At 37.0% G+C, this 22,695-nt stretch overlaps 1 protein-coding gene across 1 annotated transcript in view; it reads left to right on the forward strand.

Moving 5' to 3' along the window:
- LOC131152964 (suppressor of mec-8 and unc-52 protein homolog 1) overlaps positions 1 to 22,695 on the forward strand; it is a 97,239-nt gene that overhangs the window by 69,746 nt on the left and 4,798 nt on the right. Inside the window, exons 14-15 of the mRNA XM_058104948.1 lie at positions 16,419 to 16,519; positions 20,039 to 20,090. Of these exons, the coding sequence (XP_057960931.1) occupies positions 16,419 to 16,519; positions 20,039 to 20,090 (153 nt within the window). The remainder of the gene's footprint in view (positions 1 to 16,418; positions 16,520 to 20,038; positions 20,091 to 22,695) is intronic.

Raw genomic sequence — 22,695 nt, forward strand, 5'->3', positions numbered from 1 at the left:
ACAACATGATTTATTGTATAACTAATTGTAACTAACCTACTAAAACTAATCTATTCTTGAGAATAGGTAATCCACAAACCAAATGTAGCCTTATAGTCTGGAGTGGGGGTTTCCAAGATCACTTAGGTGGGAGGAGGTCTATAGGTCTAAAGTGGAGGGAGGCTGGGTCTTGGAAATTTGGTGTTTAAAAACATTGCTCTCCCAGCTAAATGGTTATGGCGTTTTCCTTTAGAAGATCATTCCCTTTGGCATGAAGTGATTAGAAGTAAGCATGGGTTGGGTGTGAATGGGTGGGATACCATATTTAGTTTGCATGTTCTTCAGAGAGTCCATGGAGATCTATTCCTTATATTTATCCCTTAATTTTGTGGCGGGTAGGGGTTCTTGGACTCGTTTTTGGAAAGATCTGTGGTTGGGGAATGATGTTCCATCCACAACTTATCCTTGTCCCCTTTCGATTAAGCACAGGGTAAGATAGTATGATTTCATTCTTCCTAGTCAATTTGGTTAGCTCTCTGGTTTCTTGGAACTGTCATTTCAGAAGATCTTGAGTTGCTGGAACTCTCCTCCTTGTTGTCATTATTGAACAGTTGTCATCTTTCTTCAGCCAGGGAAACTTGGTGTTGGGCTTTGGGCATTCGGGGTTATATTCTTGCATATATATATATATATATATATATATATATATATATTGTTAATTTTGGTTTGAATGCCCTTTCCATCAGGTTTGCTTTCATTATATAAAAGAGATTTATATATATATATATATATATATATATATATATTGTTAGTTTTGGTCTGAATGCCCTTTCCATGAGGTTTGCTTTCATTATATAAAAGAGATTTACATAGTTGTTGCTTGATTTTCAGTACTTAAATATGCTGCCAGATTTTCAGCATTATTTACAGCTTAATCAGCATTATTTTATAGCCTAATTGCCTGATTTTCAGCACTTAAATGCTGCCAGATTTTCAGCATTATTTACAGCCTAATTGCCTGAATTATCTCCGTTAACATCCCCCCTCTTATTGATGCTGGTAAATCAAGAAGCATCAATTTGTCAACCAAGAACTGACGCCGGTGCCGAGAAAGAGCTTTAGTGAATATGTTTACAGTTTGACATTTGGTGGAAATGTGAGGAAGAGTAATCACTCGTTTGTCAAAGGATTCATGTATGGAATGGCAATCGACTTCAATATGTTTTGTACGCTCATGGAAGACAGGATTATCGGCGATCTGAATAGCACTGGTATTATCAGCATGAAGAGGAGTGGAATGAAGCCGAGAAAAACCAAGTTCACCCAATAAACCACAAAGCCATGTGATCTCTAAGTATGCGGAAGGCATAGCACAATACTCAGACTTAGTGGAGGACTTGGAAACTCTGTCTTGCTTCTTACTCTTCCGAGAAATGAGTGCATTGCCTAAGAACATGCCTCAAGTAACCAAAAATTCATAAGACATTCACTGTAGGCCAATTTTCATTTCATTTCCCGCAATGGTTTACATGAAAAGAGGGGAGTGCAAGACAAAAACTTACTCAAACATAACTTGCTTCTACCCCCCACTTATTGTCACAAACCGAATACCCGCAATTGAGTCGATGCCAATAGTTTCCATCTCATTCCTCATTCGAGATCGAGAGATCCACTTTAATACTGTCATGGACGTGGAGTTCTCGATGGCCAAACGTAATCACCTTTGCTAAAATCCTCCTATAGTGTCAAGGAGTCACGCCGTGCGACGACAAGGCTACAACAAGTCTAGCCTAACCATATTCAGTCTTATCCAAGGAAACACTCAAGTGTCCAACCTAGTCTTCAAGTCTTACGACTCAACAACCCTTGAACCACGTCATCACTAAGGAATCCTGATTTTAACGGCAAGGGAAATAGTTCACGTTCCACCACTACTAAGGGTAACTCTCATCCCTTTAACACGACCAGGGGTCTTAGATGATACCACTCAACTGTAAAGCCAATGGCTAAGGAGGACGTACACCTAAACCTTTGGGCTAGAGAGACCTGTGCAATCCCATTCCCCAAATGGACTGTTCATGGGGCTCCCAATCCCACACAAAAGCCTAAGACACCCCTCGAGGATATCAAGAGCCCGTCCCTGAGCACTTCTCAGGGTTGCTTAGTTAGTACCCATCAAGATACTAGAGGAGGTAGGATGCTCACCTAGTGTTTCCTCAAGAGTCATTCTCTCGAAATGTTCTTGGTCACATTCAAGTAACCACCAAGGATCTAATAATCATACATCTTAGATTTGAGAACACCACAATCAGAACTATCTGCACAAACACAACGTCACTGAGATATACCGAAACCATCCTCGTGAAAACAACCTAGTTGCATATAGGTTAACCGACCCCAAGTCATTAATCATAGACCAAAATCATGTGTTAGGGTTTTGAAACTCTAAGACCCTAACATCAACATGTAACGGTCCCACATCAAATGTGTACTAGGGAGATCTTGGGCTTATAAGGATGGTTTGGGCTTCAACTATGTGATATGCCTTTTGTAGGACAAATTCGTAAGACTAGTGGGCCAAAGCGGACAATACCTCATTCAGAGTTGGGCCCAAGACCGTTACATTTGGTATCAAAACCATCTTGGGGGTACTATCATGTGGGTGGATCCTACACAAAGGTGTAAGCCACTCTGAAGAAGGTGTTATAGATTAGAGAGCCTGTCACGGTCTCACATTAGATGTGTACTACGTAGATCTTGGACTTCTAAGGATTGTTTGGGTTCCAATTATGTGAGACGCCTTTTATAGCACAAATTCGTGAGACTAGTGGGCCAAAACAGACAATACCTTATTGGAGTTGGAGGACACTAGGCTTCAAGAAGGCTTATAATAAGGTGAACTAGGTGGTTATTTTTTATTTTTTATTTTTTGGTTTGGGGGGGGGGGGGGGTTAAAGTGGTGTGGGAGAGGTTATGGGGCTGTGGAGGAAATGGATTAGGTATTGCTTGAGCCTGACCAATATTTCAGTTATTGTTAATGATTTTGGTGGTAGGGTTTAGAGGGGTTTAAGGCCTTGGTGGGCTGTGCATATTTGGATTGATCAGTTTCCTATCTTGATCTCATTCTTGGATGCAGCCTTAACTTTGTGCCCTTTTGGACGTCAAGATTGAAAGGGTCAGTAGGAGGCTAGAGGGGTGGAAAATGGCATACTTATCTCTTGGGGTCGTACCACACTCATTAGTGTGCTGTTTCTAATATCTCAATTTACTTCTTATCTCTTGTGAGAGTGCCCACGAGTTTTTCCTAGACTCTAGATAGGATGATGCATTACTTTCTTTTGTCTAATTTTGGGGAGAATGAGAGGGATCACGTGGTTAGGTAGGAGGCTGTTGTAGACCTAAATTTGAAGGGGAGTCGGGGCTTGGTAATGTGGTTTCTAAAAACTTCTCTTTAATTGGAAAATGGCTGTGGAGGTTTCCTTTAGAGGTTTGGTTCCCTAGAGCACAAGGTAATGGAAGGTATGTATAGGGTTCACTGGAATGTGATAGATACTAGAGGAAGTGGGTAATGGTAAAAAGGTTCATTTTGAGATGATGCTTTGGTGGGTGAGGTTTGTTGGAAATGATAGTGCCTCGTTTGATTAAGCTTTCTACTTTTGGCAATGCACCTATAAGCTCTTTCTTTTCTTTTGAGGGGTGTTCTCTCTCTTGGGATTTCCATTTTTTGGGAATCTCAATGAAGGAGAGATTGATAAGCTTACCACCTTACTCAATGTTCTTGATCATTTTATTCCTTCACATAGTGGAGATAAAGGGGTCTGGGAGGGTGATTCTGTAGGCCTCTTTTCTACTAAATTTTCTTCCATCACCTCCTTAAAACTCCTTCCCCTGATTCCTTCACTTTGAGCCACATCATTTCAGATTTTCAGCTGAACTGTGAGTCTTTAATAGGATTAACAAACATGATTTGTTACACATTTGAAGACCCTACAAGGCTCTCATTCCTGATATGTGCTGATTCATTTTCTGTGAGTACACTGAAATGAATGCTCACCTCTTTCTTCATTGTCGGACAGCAACCCATCTTTGGAGTGCTCTCTTTTTTCGGTTTTGGTGAGGCTTTGGTGTCGCCCTGGGCTGTGGGCGATTTTTTGCTAGTGAGATATTGGGGCTTTGGTAGCTGGGAAGAAGGAGCTTAACGGTGTAGTGTGGTTTCCACTGCTTTGTGGACTCTTTGGATTGAGAAGAATGCAAAAACTTTCAAGATCACACAAGCTCTCCTAGCCTGTTATGGGGTATAGTATTATTCTTGGCCTCTTTCTGGTCCATTCTTTTGGGATCTTTTGAGGTTTGTTGCTGCCCTTCTTTCAAAAGGACTGGGGAGCTGCTTTATTTTACTTTTTTAATTTTCGTGATGCTCTTTGGAGGACATCTTGTCGCCCCCCATAGTACCTTGTCTGTTCTCTGTTAATTTATTTTTTTCTAATCCAACTTTCTTAGTATTGCGAAGCTTCTTCAAGTTTTGATACACTTTCTATTAACTTATCATCACAATACTCGAGCGCAAACATTATATAACACAATGATTTTGTGTTATCAGAACTGATTATGAATCCTTGGGGTTACTATTTTACCTTCCTGCTATCTAAATTTAGCGATGATCATATATTGAAGCTTTGAGGCAGTATAATTTTTGACACAGCTCTTCCATACCAACAAATTTTAATGGTATGTTCTCCCCCCACCTGTCCCCCACTTTTTTTTTTTTTTTAATTAAAATTTTTTTTTTTTGCATATTTAGAGCCCAATTCAATATCTCCCATGAAATACCCTTTTGTTAAGCTTATTGACTTTGTTCAATGCCAAATCTGCACCGTAATTGAAAAATGCAAATAAATAAATTTGGTTCTAATCCCACTCTTAGGACTGGGTGCTTGCTTCGAATTCTTAAATTTCGATCTCAACTAAAATTTTGAGGCTACAAAATCATGGAAATTTCAATATCAATGTCAATTTTGATTTCGTTTTTCAAAAATGAATGAATACAAGTAAAGCATGGAATCCTTTGTCAGAATTCAGAAATTGTTAATAAACATAAGAATGCAAGATTTATAAATAAAGTATTATGAATAAAAATTATAAAATACATCATTGCCATTTATATAGTGTATAAGGTGCAATGTATTATAATAATCATATTAAAAATGTTCAATCAGCATAAATTAAATTCATAAATTAGTTGTAACTTGTATATTGCCTATTTTACAAGTACAGATAATTTGGATACAAATAGTCAAATAAAATGTTGTAGGTAATATCTAACTATTTTTTCATACAATTTTGAAAATTTAAATACTATTATTTATATCCTTCCTGAAATAATCTTTAGTTGTTTTAATAGTAAAGTAGATCAATTAAGATAGAAGATTCGATTTATGTTTTGAATTTTTAAATTTTAAATTCAAGGACAGCGCAAGGATTTTCAGAAGCCGATCAACTTACGACTTTTGTGGGATAGAGCGACTTTCCTAGCCCCCCTGTTTGTGCGCTTCTTGGGTTTTTTTAGGGCTCTTTGCTGTCTGACCTTGCTAGAGGTTGGAAGGCAGTGCTCTTGTATTGGATTTTGTGTATTGTATTTTGTGTTTGTTTTTGTTCCTATTTTGGTATGTTCCTTGCTGTTTATTTTTTTTTCGTCAGCTTCTCTAGCTGGTTGAGAGGACTCCTTGTCCTCTAAATCATGTAAGAATTCCTCTGAATTCATCATACTGATGATCTCATTAAGAACACAAGTGACAGAATGGGTGTTAATCATCCATCGTTTATGTATACTTGTATAGTATTAAGAGGAAATACCCTACCTTTCCACTCCATTTTGTTTCACAAAAGGAAGACCTTTAATGCAGGAATAACATCCAAAAACTTCAATTCTCAATTCCAATCCCCTAAAACATACATAAGTGCCTATTTATAGGCTTACAATGCTTGGAAGATTGGCAAACTAATTTAGGAAACCTAAATAAACTAAAATACTAGTTCCTTAAATAATAATGCCCTAAAATGTTGCTTCCTAAATTATACTATCTTAGAATCTTGAAGATAAAATACTAATAAAATTACTCTAAATAAAAGGAACAAAAATGCAACAAAAATTAGGAGTAAAGTAGCTCTTGTCTGCATACTGCATCATTCTCCCCCAACTAGAAAGAATTGGACCATGAGTTTAGAATTCCGAAGGAGAAAAGCCCAGTTTGTGACCATGCTTGAGGGAGGCCAATGTAAAGTACTGGCTTTGAAATGAAATAAGAATGTTTGTGTGAACAGCCCAGGAGGTACCACTAGCAAATTCATCTGGGACGATGAAATCAACTTGTTGGAGATTGGGCTGATTTGGGTTGCCTGAAGCAAACTGTTTTAAAAATGTACTTGTTTTAGATAACATAAAAGGTACCTTATTAGAATGAAATTAGGGTTTGATCCAGGGAGGGTCACAGCTTGATCTCTGCTCCTGTGCCAGTTACACTAGAACTGCTTCTTCAACTGATGCAGATCAACGACAGCAGTTGAAGCTCTGGTGAAGGGGGGCAATTGTAAGTGAGTCTGGATCGGAATTATTGGTTGCTGATGATGGATATCATGAGAAAGACACTGAACCAAATTACAAGGACCTTCAATCCAGCAAGACTTGTAATGATGACAACTTCTCAGTGACGACAAATGCAGGTCTGACGAAATTCCTGGGCTGATTCGGATTCAGGCTGATTTGGAGGGTAACCGGAAACAAGGATGAGATGTGCGGGACTGTGAGAAGTGGAAACGTAGAGTTTTGGACTGAGGGGATAAATGCTGAGGTGTTGGAGGTTATGAGGGTTGTTGGATTTGGACTGCACCTTTTTCCTTTTTTATTGTATGCCTATTGTTGTGAAAGATGGATCGAGTGGAGATGGCAGAAGTGGCAGGTGCGGCACAAGGTGATTCAAGTTAAAATTGCTAATTGAACGAGTTATAAGTAAAAACTGGCAAACAATCCTGCCAAACATTGACAGCTGTGGCAATTTGAGTTGAAATTGCGAACCCTCTCAAATAGCACTGACAGCTGTGTCTAATAGTCTGCTTTGATACCACTTCATACAGGACCAAAATGCAACAACTTTAATTCTCAATTCCATTCACCTATAACTAATATGTAAGGGATAGGCTTACACTGCATGGAAAATAGGCAAACTATTTTAGGAAACCTAAATAAACTGGAATACTAGTTTCCTAAGTAAACTAAAATTACTAGAAACCTAAATAAGCTATCCTTGAATAATAACTAAAATTTTGCTTCCTAAATTACAATATCCTAGAATCTTGAAGATATGACCCTAATAAAAGCACCCCAAAATAAAAGAAACGGAAATGCAATAGGGTGGCAAAATGAGTTCACAGGCCGGGTTCGTGCGGGTTGTAACGGGTCGGGTCATAAACGGGTCGATGTTAAATGGGTTACACATGTGCCAACCCTAACCCGTCTGTTTAATAAAAGGGCGGGTCACGGGTTACCTGTTTTAAAAAATAATTTATTTATTTTAAAATTTTTTAAAAATTCCATATAAAATGACAATTTAAAAAAAAACACAACCATTTAATTCTTGCAAGGGTATTGATGTCCAAGCAATTTAATTCTTTTTTTTTTTTATCAGTAAAGGTAAATTATATTGATCTAAGGAATATGTATAGATAAATCCGACACATACACTGAGAAGGGATGCCAAAGCTCCCAATCACAACTAGGAAGAGCCTAGAAACAAATACAATCAAAACTGTGCAACCCAGGGCACAGAGCTTACAATCAAGTAGCAACAAAACTATGAAAAAAACTTAGAAACAAGTACAATCAAAACTAGGCATACCCAGAAAACAAAGGGAACGCAAGATCAAGTGAGCTCAGGAGGCCTAGGCCCCTTGTTCCAATTCTTCCTTTTCACCATTTGGAGTTCCTTATCCTGCACCAATGCACCCCCATGGGGAATGCCACTGACCGATGGCCCAAGAGGGGCAATTCCTTTGTTGTTGATCTTTCCAGCATCATCCAAAACAGCATGGGAAACGTTAACATTTACCTAAAAAATTCAGATTCTCTCCCCCCTTGCAAGGAAGAAGAAGCACCAATCTTTACTGCTTCAATGGACCCTGCAGTGTTAACCTTCTTAGCATTCTTGTCATTGGACTTACAGGAGTCCATGCAAACATCCAATGGCTTTTTAATTGTATTGGAGTCTTTCTTCTTTTTTCCTTTCCTCTGTTCTAGTGTTTTCTTGTTTTTACAATTCACTTCTGCATGACCAAGCATATTATAGAATTTACAGAATTTTGGCACATTCTCATAAGAAACCTCTTGATTAAAAGACCGCCCATTAGGCATACGAACTCTCACACTATGCTTTAGATCTTTGGCGACATCAATCTCAACCAACGCCCTAGCAAAGGAAATACTCTCCTTGTTGGTGGTCAGCTTATCAGCGTGTACATGCCTTCCTAACATAGAACAAATCTTTCCAAGAGAATTAAAGTCCAAAGTTCGAGAGGAAGGTTTTTCAATTGAATCCACATAGGCACAATGCTCAGTTCCTCATTATTAAATTGAAATATGTCTGGCAATCTTTTGAGAAACAGAGGCCTACCATACGCAAGAAAAGGGCCACCTTGCAGCACCTGAAACATGTCCTCCTTTTTGTAGAACTTGAAAATGATCCAGCCACTCTTGTGGTAGAAAATGTCAACCTTAGCATGCCAAGATGAGACAATATCATTAAGGGCAGATTTACTAGGGAATTTGCCAGCAAAATACCCTGCTAAGCAAAATTTCCACTTCTCTTCAGGGTCAGCCATATCCTTTTCTTCAATAAGGACTTCATCACCATTAGATTCGAAAGAAGGGAGAGCACCACAATTTTCTTGATGTCTATTTTTAGACAACATTTCGGCCCAAGACCCCTTCCTAATCCCGTTGATGAATCCATCTTTCTTCCCACTTGTAGTGGCATCGACTAGATGTTGCTGCCTATCATTCCCTCTCATGACACTAGGGACCTTTGTATTGATAAGAGGCCAAGCAGCAAGATCCAGATCCAAACCTGGGGTCGAGACACCATCTGTGACATTTCTTCGAACACCTAGCGTGCGAGTGCCAGAAGTACAAGCTTCAGTCCCTCTCAAAGCATCCACAACTCCATCAGCTAGCAGACCACCAACAGAATCATTTTCAGAATCACATTCCGAGTCTTCTTCAATTCTAGAACCCGAATCTTCATAGCAGGGGGAGAGTCCTTTTACATTCTTAACGAATCTGTCATCACCATTTGAATCTGAATCCTTTAGCGGTGAGAACCTATTTCCATCTTTCATATTTGGAATTCCAGTAGCCTTAGAAGAACTACGACGACCCATCTTCACACTGGTATTTCAAATTCCAAATTCCAAATTCACTGATGAGTGGATACCATTCATGCATGCATGTGTAGCTATGGGAACACCATGCATGCATGCACGAGCTCACGTGGAAGAAGGAAATTACATAGCACATATAACACGACACCTTACTAGCATACGTGGCAGACACCAAAGCACACGCACGACGGAAGAGCATGAAACTGTAGGGAAGGAGTGGCCAACACGAAAGCACGTGATACACTCTACAAAGGGAAAATTACTTAACACTGATCCACACAGAGACAAGTGGGCTCCATCATGACAACTAAGACACAACCAGGAGAGAAAAAGTCCTGCCTGTGCCAAACCTCACAAAAGCACCCACACTGGCCCGCCAATAAATTCCACTGACACAAGATAGCCACGTGACAGAATTTGAATTTCAAAATTAAACCTCACAAACAGAAGAGAACTGAACAGTAACTCTTTGATCGGATCAAACAGGGAAATCGGCTATTAGCTGAACGAAGGAAAACAAGAAAAACCAGGTAGACCTCCAACCCGTGCGCAAGGAACAGACTTGAAAACATGGACTGAAACGAGCTAAACGGAAGCCAAAATAAGCGGGACCTCACAGATCTAGAAACTCGAGCACTTAAAGACCAATTTGAACATCACCGAAACAGAGGAAGAAATTCCAACAAATAATCTTGAAATGTCTCACCACTGAAACTTTGAAACCCCAAACTAGATCTCTAAGATGAACCAAGCTGAGAAATAATCCAAACCATTAAGAGTGGATCATTCATCTTGAACTTTCAATAAATCATCAAAACTTCATATTAACTTCGACCGAAACCAAGTGCCAGAGAGAAGTGAAACTGAAGTGGAACTAAAAGAGTGAACTAAAAGAGTGGATCATTCAACCTGAACTTTCAATAAACCATCACAACTTCAGAACTACTTCATCCGAACCGTGAGCCAGAGAGAAGTAAACCTGAAGCAGCCAAAAGAATTTCAAACTTCAAGTTTCCAACGAGTAGAGAACAAGAAACTCGAAATCAACTCAACAAATCACCACTGGAGGTTGAAGCAACCTCTAGCACATCCAGATTGTGCAACACCAGCAACAGATTCTAGAGCAACACGAAGAGATCAAGAACTCAGCATCACGGTCATGCACTTCTCTCTAGAGAGAAGGGAGAGCCTCTCTCTCTAACATGACTTCCCCAAGTAATTTAATTCTTGCAAGGGTATTTGGTGTAATGCATTGCACTTTCCAGATAATAATAAGTAATAACAAAGAAGGGGGGATGAGAAGAAAATTTTAATACGAGCGTTGGGTTTGTGGTGCTTTGAGTTCTGTAGCTTCTGTTGACGAAAATCGCCGGCGATGTCTTGCTGATGCCTAGAGTAATTACCGTCTGAGAAGTAAAGCGGGAGAATCATCGGGGGACCCACAGCTCCGCCGTTGCCAGCGACCAGTTGATGGTGGTGATTATCGAAATGTTGAAAGATCGTTGTAGCAGAGGAGCGATCGAGATACAGGAAGGACGCGATGAACAGGGCAAGGAAGGCTCGAACCCACGTTCGAGCCATGGCCGGACCCCTGGCTCGATAATGATCGAATTGGTAGATTAGCGGCAATGAGGTGATCAGAGACGCCGAGATGCGTGGAGGAGATGATCAGAGTCATCAGACGAGGACTCAAGCTTGGCCGCTCGGGGAGTGGATTGCAGTAGCGCACTAGAAGGAGGCAGCTAGAGCCGCGGCGCCGCAGGAATAGGATTAGACGATTAGGGTTTTATGTTTGAATCTTTGATCTCTCAGCACATTAGTTAGCAGACGGGTAGATTATCGGTTATGACTAATTTATAAGCCAAATAAACAGGTCACCTGGTGGGTGACCTGACCCGAACCCGGCTGGACCTGTTTATAAACGGGCAGGTGGCGGGTTGACCCGTTATAAATGGGTTGATTTTCATGTACCTGAACCCGTCTTAACTGGGCGGGTCACGGGTGACCCGTCGGGTCATGACCCATTTTGCCAGGCCTATGCAATAGAAATTTGGAGAATGAAGTACCTCTTGTTTTAGAGCTGCATTGCCATGGTTGCCAAACGCCCACCCCACCCACCACCGCCGCGCCCCCCGCCCCCCCCGGCACGGGCCCTAAGGCTCCCTGCTTCGCGAGGGTAAGGGGAAGGTTGGCACTTGTCCCCAATAATATTTCTAAACATTATCAAAGCCTAAAGATAATTTCCTTCTCTCTTTCTCCAAGATGCAAAACAAGAAGAAAGAGAAGTATTAAAGCTTGAGACTTCAATCATGCTTAACAATGGCATCTTTTATTTATATATTTTTTTTCTTTTGATAGAAAAGGAAGATATTTCATTAAAGAAGAAATGTACAGAAAAGAGAATAATATATCATTTAATGGGAAAAAGGAAACAAAAAGGATAAAATGCAATGAGAATGAGACAGCCTTTCAAAATACTAAATTCTAAATTCTTTCCATAGCAAAGGACATGTGTTCTTCCATCTTGAAAAAATGCAAGCTTTTTTTTTCCAATCAAATTCCCCATAAAACTGTTAAGATATTAGAATGCCAAAGACAAAAATAGTTGAATTACTTTTGCTTAAAAAAATGGATTTTGGAGAACCAAAAAAAAATTTTCAATTGACCATTTTAATCATGATCATATAGAAGATTGTTATTATTATTGTTGTTATAATGAAAGAGTATAGATTTTATTGAGCACAAGAAGTACACCAAGGAGCATAAGAAATCCTTGTTAGAAGATAAAAGAAGGAAAAAAAAAATTGAAAATAGCAAAACAGCAGGCAGCCAATCATGCTGTAAATCTGAAAAGAAACTCCTTTTGAAATATCCTGCTGCTAAAGTGCACAAGCAGGCCAGATGCTGAATCCTATCCCAAAGCATGGACGAGGACAGCCTTTTTCTTGTAAAAGTTTGAGCATTCCGCTACAACCAAATCCTCACAAAACTGCAAAACTAGCCCACCTCGACAATGCGAAACCATCTTTACCCCTCCCAAAACACGAAAATGATATAGCCAAAAAGCCGTTCATCGACTTTGGACACACCCAACTCTCCCCAAATAAGCCAAAGAGATAATTCTACACCCTTCATGAAAAGGAGCAATGGAGGAACTTGCAGTCTTAAACTTCCTCAAAATTATCGAAATTTCTATTTTCCATCACCTTTGAAATTGAAATGCTTGTCAATTTCTATCTTACATAATTTTCATCGAATTTCAACGACTCATCCAAAATTTATCAAAATCTCATAATTCTAGAGAAACTTGTTGAAATTTTAATTGAAGAATGAATTTACAAAAACATTTTATTTACTTGTTTGTGTCAAAATTATATTATATATATATATTATATAATGTTTAATTGATTCATGAATTACAATTATATTAATTGTACATATTTTTATTCACCTTATATTATGAATATGTTTAATACACATATTGTCTTACAACTATTGCACCTCATACACAGCACATGTATTTAATTTATAATTTACTAGTACAACAATAACAACAAAACCAAGCCATAGTCTCACTAAGTGGGGTCGGCTATATGAATCATTTTCCGCCAATTTATGCAATCATGGACCATTTCTTTTGATAAATTCAAGGATATTAAATCCTTACTCACTATCTCCTCCCAAGTTATTTTAGGTCTACCCCTACCCCTTCTATTACCCCCCATAGTAATTAAGTCACTCTTCTTCATAGGTGCACTATAAGGCCTACGTTGCAAGTGTCCATACCCTCTGAGTTGTCCCTCCCTTATCTTATCTTCTATAGGAGCTACACCTAACTTACTACGAATATGTACATTCCTTAATTTATCTTTCAATGTTATACCACTCATCCATCTAAGCATTCTCATCTCGGCAACTTTTACTTTTTGGATATTATGTTTCTTCGTCGCCCAACATTCCGATCCATATAGCATAGCTGGTCTTATAGCTGTCCTATAAAACTCTCCTTTCAATTTTAAGGGTATTCTATGATCACATAGCACACTTGAAGCACTTCTCCATTTTACCCAACCTGCTTTAACTCTATGCATTACATCATCTTCAATTTCTCCTTTAGTTTGCATAATAGATCCAAGGTATTGAAATCTACGAGTGCTATTTATTTCTTCATCATCAAGTTTAACTTTGTCTTCAATATTCCTCCTATCATTACTAAAATTACATTTCATATATTCTGTTTTATTTCTACTTATCCTAAATCCTCTAGATTCCAAAGCTTCTTTTCATAATTCCAACTCAGCCTCTACTCCTTCCCTAGTTTCGTCAATTAATACAATATCATCTGCAAACAACATACCCCATGGAACCTCCTTTTGAATACTCTTAGTCAATTGGTCCATCACTAAAGCAAAAAGATAAGGACTCAAAGCAGATCCTTGATGTACACTTATGGTAATTGAAAATTCTCTAGTTTCTCCATCTATAGTCCTTACACTAGTCATTACTCCATCGTATATATCCTTAATGACATTGGTATACCTACAACATATACCCTTTTTTTCTAAAACCCACCATAGAACTTCCCTAGGTATCCTATCATCTGCTTTCTCAAGGTCAATAAATATCATATGTAAGTCCTTCTTCTTTTCCCTAAACTTTTCCATTAATCTTCTTAAAAGATAAATAGCTTTTGTGGTAGATCTCCTAGGCATAAAGCCAAATTGATTTTTTGAGATCTTCGTTTCTAACCTTAATCTTTGTTTAACTACTCTTTACCATAGTTTTATCGTATGACTCATAAGTTTAATTCCACAATAATTATTACAATTTTGAATATTTCCTTTATTTTTGTATATAGGTATTTAAGTGTTTTTCCTCCATTCATCTGGCATTTTCTTAGTTTTTACAATTGTATTAAATAAATTAGTTAGCCATATAATTTTGTTATCACCCAAGCATTTCCAAACTTCAATTGGGATGTTATTTGGTCCCATAGCTTTCCTATTTTTCATTTTTTTAGTGTAAACTTAACTTTGTTAACTCTAATTTTGCGAATAAATCTTAAATTTTTAATCTTTTCCTCATTTGACAATTCTAAGTTTAAGCCGCCTTCTATTTGGTTTTCGTTAAACAACTTACTAAAGTAACTTCGCCATCTTTCTTTAATTTCTTCGTCCTTAACCAAGACAATATCATCCTCACTTTTTATACATTGTACATTTCCTAAGTCCTTGCTCTTCTCTAGCTTTAGCAAGTTTAAATATATCTCTTTCCCCTTCTTTTGTACCTAATCTATCATACAAACTATTAAATGATCTATATTTAGCTTCACTAACGGCCCTTTTTGCATCTTTTCTTGCCTCCATATATTTTTCAAAGTTATCTCTGTTTCTACATTTTTTGCCACGTTTTATACCAAATTCTTTTTGTCTTTATGATTTTTTGTACATCTTTATCCCACCACCAACTTTCTTTGCTATTCGAGAATCTTCCCCTTGATTCACCTAAAATCTCTTTTACTATCTTTTTAATAGAGCTAGCTAATTTATTCCAAAGAGTATTTGTATCTATCCCATCCTCTAAGGTCCAATCTCCATCTTGATCATTTTATTTTTAAATTTTATTATATTTTCTCCTTTTAGGTTCCACCATCTAGTTCTCCTACACTAGTTTATTTTATCATTTTTCTTCCATTTTTTAATACATATATCTAACACTAAGACTTTATGTTGTGTGGTTAGACTTTCACCTAGAATAACTTTACAATCCTTACATGATAAACGATCTACCCTCCTAGTCCTAAAACTTATATTATTATGTTTATTAACCATTTCTAAAGTTTCATAAAATAATTCCATGCTTTACTATTAAGTTCCTTAGTTTTTTAAAATCAAAATTGAAAAATTGACATTGGAATAGAAATTTCTTCACTTTTGGGGCCTTGGAATTTTAGTTGAAATTGAAATTTAAGACCTTGGAAACAGGTAAGAGATAGATTGTGAACTAAACAAAGATAACAAACACTAGAGATAAAGCCCTACTCTTCGAGGGGGACTTTGGCCTTCCAGATAGAATTGTGAAGGGGAAGGACATGTTTTTATTGGTTAAATGCTCCAAAAAGACTCACAAGAGTACTCCTTTGAAGCATTAAGAATCCACGAACGGTAGTTCATCCTATCATTAAGAAAGGAGTTGAACGCTCCAACACCTTGCTATAACTAAGAGCCCCACAAAAATGGAAATTCCAAGAGAACCCCTCCCATTTGAAGTAAAGAATGGAGAAATGGATTCATTGTGCAATGAGGACTGTATATACCAATGAGGAAAAGATGTACAATGCAAAGAAATTCCCCACCCAAATGTCTTCCCAAAACCTCAAAAAAACACTTTTGAGTCTCCAAAATTCTCAATTCTCAAAAGCTCATTTTCTACTAAAATAGCATCCACAATCTGCCTGTCACCTACCAAAGCACTTTGGGTCTCTGAAATAATATCCCCTATTACAAAACTCAGCCCATCATGGCTGTTCTAATATAATTTATTATCTATATTTGAGAGAACCTGATTGGCTGTTCTAATATAATTTATTATCTATATTTGAGAGAACCTGGATTGTCAGAGAATTGCTACCGTAATTGTTTTTTTTTTTTGTTTGCTCTGCCCCTTAACTTTATTTACCCCTTTTATTTTCCAATTATTTTCCCTTTGGTTCTATTTTATTTCTTTTTCTCACTGATTCGTTCCCTATCAGAACCCCTTCTGAGTTGGATTTGATATCTGCCTTGTGAATATGTTAATAAAGTGCTTGTAGGAAATAGTCATGAAGGCTGACAAAGTACTTGTTGAGGGTGGTGTTAGAATTGATGTACACTGGATGGATTCTCACCAAGATGATAGAATCCATAGGAAAAATGTTTATGGAAAATGTCCTTAATATATTTTCAAACAGTTTTGTACTTCGTTGCTTGGAGATTCAATTTTTGATTCCTTCCTTTATGTCTGCACTACAGGTTGTGAAGAGTTTCTCTTCTGGTAAAAGAGAAGGTGGAGATTTTGTTGCATCTTGTCTTTCGCCTAAAGGGGAATGGATTTACTGTGTTGGAGAGGACAGGTTCATTCACCTATGCAATCTACAAATGATGTTTGTTTATGTGCTTTTGATACACCTTCCATAAGTAGTTCTGATTTAAGATTTATGGAAAACATAAGAATGCAAAGAGCCTTTATTTGCTCTGTATTTTATTACTTGTTTTTCTCCTCTCATTTTGTTGCACTCCTGTTTTTCTGGATGATGGTTTTGAAAATTTTTTAACATCATGATTCCATGGTGATCTATTGTTGATTGTTGCACATATAACATGAATAAAATTGATTTTTCCTGTCTGAGATGGTAAGTTGTAGGCTGTTGGTAGTACTAGTTACTAGTTAGAACTTTTCCTGGAATTTTTGCTGCTGTTTTTGCTCAGGAATACACTGAAATTCTGTGTATGTCAATCATTTGAGTTCATGGTCTCTTTTGATAGGCTTTCTAAGGCCACACTAATATTTGCTTCACAACCTTAATGCTTTAAATCACTGTACACCATTTGTACATTTTGATTATCTGACTTCCTATCTTGTGCTGAAATATTTTATGCAATAATCTTAGCACTTAATTTAATCTAAAATATACAGACCTATATTTATGACAATGGGGATAGCATTTTTTCCACTTTATATAACCTTTTAAGTTATCCAGCAATGCAACTGTTACTATGGTTGGACTACCATTTCAGAATGCTTCTGACATTTTTCTTAAGAAAATCTTATCAGCTAGATTGTTATTGTGAGCTGTTAAATTTATTGGCTTATTTAATTGTTTCACTCCTTTCTTTTGGATTTATTTTATTTTTTATTTTTGCCCGTGCAAGCTTTATTCTTTACTGTGTTTAGCAATATTTAATTTACTTGCTGTATTTTCAGTAAGTCCGATAGATTAGTTTTGCTTATTATTTAATTCAAAGACTGTGATGCAATAATTGACTTGTTTTTTGTGCAATGATGCTTTCCACAGTTGATTAAACAGTTGGTTACATTTGTTGAGTTGCTAAATGAAAATGACTCGAGGGAAAGAGATGAGAAAAGGGTTGTCAATGTGAGGACGAAAGAAAAAGGACAAATGGCTCTCTCCTAACTTGTACAATGACACCATAATTGATTAAACAGTTGCTTATTGTTAAATTGTTTAGATTCGAGAAGGATTACTGTTGAGGAAAAAGAGGTGTGGAAGTGGAAAGAACAAACTGAATGGTTCGTGAAAGTGAAAAGAGAAAATCAAATGGTTCCCTCTCTTCCCTTGTTAAAGAATATGAATGTACTACTACTTGTCTTTAGATGCTCAAACTACAAAAATATAAGCAATCACATATCCAACACTCTTCTTCAAGATAGAGCATAGATTTCTCATGGAGTCATGGGCCTAGCTTGCTTGTTATGCTACACAAAACTATGCTGTTCACCAAAATTTTAGATGCCCATATTCGCTGGGAATTTTTCTTTTGGATAGAAAAGAGAACTTAAAGAGAGGAAATAAATCTTAAGGGAGGAGAAAGTGTCCTCGAAACTAAAGAAACAAAAAGGAAACTGTAGAAAATACTGAAGAGAAGAAACCCTAAACCAACTAATTCAAGAAAACCTTTTAAAACCCTTCCGTTCATAATTTACAGAATACACTAAATTTGCTAACCCTATGAATGTTTTCTTCTTTTTACAACAATCCAACCTAACATCTTGCCCTTGCAGAGCAGACAGCTATAAGCCCATCTTATCCATGAGATTTTGAGCTTCAATACTATTTTCGTAAGCCTCCTCCTATGAAAATGGGTGTAAAAAGCTACCCCTTTTTGAATTAGCCACCTGCTCAATTTGACCATTAATCTTAACTCATTCCTGATAAAAAATAGGTGCCCCTTCCAAGAAATTGTAGGGGTCTTTGATGCATGGAGCTTAATGCACAGATTCCAAAGAGGCCAAGTTGCCACCTGTTCATGAAACTCATCCAATAACAAGCTGCCATCACACCCAAATGCACTATTAGACTGACTCTTCATCACTCCTTGCCCTGTTTCTCGTAGACTCCCAAACCTTCTGCTAGGAATCACTCCTTCAATTGTACTCTCCATTAGAGAAAAATTTCCATCATTATTTTTCTGTAGAGCTTTTTTCATACACAACTCTAGGTGAAGGCATTTCTCTCCAAAATTCTTGCTTTCCTTAAGCTGAGTGTCACCCTTGCCAGATGCCATCAGGGAAGTCTGCCTTTCAGTGCTGTGAGGGTATTTCTGGCGACCACCATTGATGTTTCAAAATCCATCAATACATTTTGACCATAGTTTTAAATAGCAGCAGTGGGTTGTGTAACATAATGGTAATGGGCGTAGATGAAAGCATAATAGCAGATATAAGTAGTGGGAGGTAGTTGTAACGACCGTGAATTTTGTTCAAGCATATGCAGCCTTATCTGTACTGGTATATTTGGAGTTTTTATGCTCTTAACCCTTCTTAAAAAAGATTTTAAAATTACAAGATTATAATCATAAAATTTATTATTTAAAAAGACTATTAACCACTTTAAAAAGACAAAAGCTAGAAAAAAAAAAGAAACCTTTAAGTTGAACAATACAGAAAAGAAACATTTAATTACTGATATTGTTAATAAATTAAACTTTTGAACAAAAACGTTGTTCATATCAAATTGTTAATTAATGCATCTCTTGTGAATGTTACAAAAGAATAAATGATTCAATATTAAAATATTTTTACAGAATTTTGTTCATATATCAAATTGTTAATTAATGCACCTGTTGTGAATATTGCAAAAAGAAAAATGTTTCTATCTCATAATATCATTACCATTCTCATTATGATCCCAAAAAAAAAAAATCGGGGAGGGGCATACAACTGATGAGGATTGTTTTGTAAAAGGAAAAATGAGAGAAAACGAGAAGGAAATGCGTAAACATTAGAAAAGCAAAATTTTGCTGTAAGAGTCTTGTAGTGGGGCTGTAATGGCTGGAGCAGCTGTTATTTAAAGCCAGTGCTTCGTAACAGCCATTAAGGCTGTGATTCTAATTTCCATTGTTTAGTGGGGTGTAAAGGTATTGAGGCCAGAAAAAATTGTTACTTACCAGCTTTACATAATGGTCGCAACCACTATTTAAAACCAAGTACTTTTCCAGCTCGAGTGTTGCTATGGAGATCTTGTTCCATAGATTGAGAATGGTTGGAAAAATTTACTTACTGGTGTATTGTTTGATCAGCTTCTTCTATTCAATTGTATGGAATGCCATCAAGACGCCCAGTTTTTGTTCTCTTTCAATTTATGAACTGCTTATATGTTGCCAACCGTATTTCTGCTGACCATAATGTGTGTCACTATCATTATTTCCTGCTTGGAGTTAGACAGTAGCTAACTTTTTAAAATCATTATGATAACGATGTTTGCTCATATTACCAAAAAGATGTTTGCTCTTGTTCCTGTATCAACCAGCTTAAGCATGAGTTTTTATTTTATTATTAGCTTTTTATTGTTTATTTATTTTTGAAAATTTTTATAACATTATTAGAATATTGATTTATCAAAAATATACAGGAATATTTACTGCTTCAGTCATCAATCTGGCAAGCTAGAGCATCTAATGAAGGTATGATGTTCAATTGTTGGATGCACCATTATTATGCATTGTCTTCTAATCTACTATTTAGTTGAATTGTGTCTCAAGAATGAACACTCCAAGTCTATTTGAATGAACTAGGAAATTTATTCAAATTTATATGTAGGGTTAAAAACACTAACCTTCTTTGAGGGGAAAAATACCAAGTTCTCTAGAGGTTTTAAAAAAAACAGAAACACACCTAACTGTTGGTGCAAAGAACAAAAATCCCCCAACATACTAAGAGTTAATATAAAATGCCAACTCAGTGTCATGCCATTTCCCCCCCCCCCCCCCCCCTTTTCTTCCCTCTTTGCTGAGTTGAAGTTATGCTGTGTTTTTTTCGACAGAAATTTCAATTTCGATTTGAAAAAATAATGGAAATCAGTAGTAAAAGATGGAATTCTTTTATGAAGCTTTAGAAATGATTAATAGACATAATAATGTAAGTTTTAGGACAAATATATTACAAGTAAATACATCTATGTTGTGTATAAGGTGGAGAAGATGTAATATAATATGTGCGTCAAACATATTTGTAAGATAATGTACATTAAACATATTTAGTGAATCGGTTAATACAAATGAAATTCATAAATCATTTAAATATTAGTTATTATAAAAATAATGGTAATTTAGAAATGAATGGTCAACTAAAATGTTGTTGTAAGTTTATTTTTTCATATAATTCCAAAAGCACTTGTAATAATCATTTGTTTAGAAAAAAATAAATAAAATAAATTAAAAAGAGAAATTTCATTTCACTCCTAAATCTCTCTTTTGAATTTCGAGGAAATTTCATTGCATAATTAAAATTTTGATAAGTTTCGCTAAAATTTCGAGATTTCGATAAATTTTGGATGATTTGTTGAGATTTTGACGGAAATTGTGCAAGACGGAAATCAACTGCGATTTTGATTTTGAGGGTGATGGAAATCAGAAATTTCCGTCGACAATTTCATGAAAATTTAAGACCATGGCCCCAGCATTGGGCAAGAATTGATCTGGGTGTTGCTGACTTTTCCTCAACCAGAACTTCACTATCCTATCTGACCCCACCTTTTCAGTGTTCGAACAGCCATATCAACCTTTTTCTGCCACTCCTGCTTCTCAAACTCTATCCCGTCTGACCCCACCTTTTTAGTGTTCGAACCCTTGCTAACCGAATCATTAACCTGATTAATGGCCATATTAACCTTTTTCTGCTGCTACTGCTTTTCTCAAACTTCCAGTTGACCTCCAACCTCCAGAGAATGTCCTCTAGAATGCTCATGATCATGCAAAAATATCCCTTACCCCTTCAATTGGCACGCTTTGAGAAAAGTACATGAGCACTATTCAAATTGTTATCCCTTGCTGGAGACCACTTGACAGACCATGAACCTTCTCCTCCACCTGCACACTCTAGCTGATGCAAGGGCTGCTACATCTTTCCTCTCTGAAACCATTTGCCCCATAAGCTTTTACTGAATCCTGCTCGAAAATTTTCTGGAGTCCCTTTCCCTTTCTCCTGTTGCAAATCCCCTTCTCAAGTCCCCTTCCCCTTCCCTTGTTGCGAAGCATCTTTTGCCTTCGAAAAATCCCTTAGCTTAAAATCCTTGACATTGGCCTCAGAATTAGGTTTTGAAGAATGAGCCGTACTATTAATAATTGCAGGTCCAACCCGATCCATGCCCACATCAATCTTGGGCCCTTGTACAACACCCATCGTCTTCATACAAACCCTAGCTACCCCCAGGGTGGCAGACCCCTTCGCTACCATTACTCCACCACACAGTGATCCTGACCCTAATTTGTCGCACTGCAGCACATTCTTATGGGTCGCTGTCTTCCTGAAAGTGCCTCCTTCTAGTTCCTGGAGAGCAAGATGGTGAGCAGATAAATCATGTCTGTAGCCAAGGATTTACTCTGGATGCAAACCTGTGCCTGTAACACTCCACAAATCTTTGATGTCCCATACCATCCAAACCATCAGGAATCAAAACAGTATATTCCTTTCCAAACGATTGTAAACCCAACTCCAGGAACTTCCTTGTCGATTTGCCTTTATTGCAACCCAGAATTGAACCCTGCCTAACTTTATGTAACACATAAAATGGTTTAATCTCGAAAAGACTGCATACAAGAAATCGCAGATTGAATGTGCTTCTGTAATAGTAAATTTAATCCACTGATTCCCAAACTGAGATTTATCTTCCAAACAGAGAAAACCCACTTCCCCAACACTTTTTGGTTTCAAATCGAAGGATTTCCTTCTGATCAGCAAAGATGGAAGAGATTCTCCTCCTGATTGTTTTAACCCATATAATCACTGAAATAGTAGGTGTGCAACATTTTTGCAGATTCATTAAAAGAATTTCTGCTAGATATGATTGATGAAACTAGTGTGTGTAACGAAGTTACATTTGACTGTTTATAGAAAATATACTTGGCATATTTTGTATAATTTTTCATGTAATAGAATTTAAATAAATATAACTCTTCAGTAATATAGCACAGTAGTCAATTTGTAAGACGCCTTTACAATCCTTTGCTGGACAATGTTCAACCTTGCTAACCTCGGTCTTTTATAAAAAAAAAAAAACATTTTAGTGGC

This window comes from Malania oleifera, chromosome 4 (assembly GCF_029873635.1).
Source record: "Malania oleifera isolate guangnan ecotype guangnan chromosome 4, ASM2987363v1, whole genome shotgun sequence".
Lineage (NCBI taxonomy): Eukaryota > Viridiplantae > Streptophyta > Magnoliopsida > Santalales > Ximeniaceae > Malania > Malania oleifera.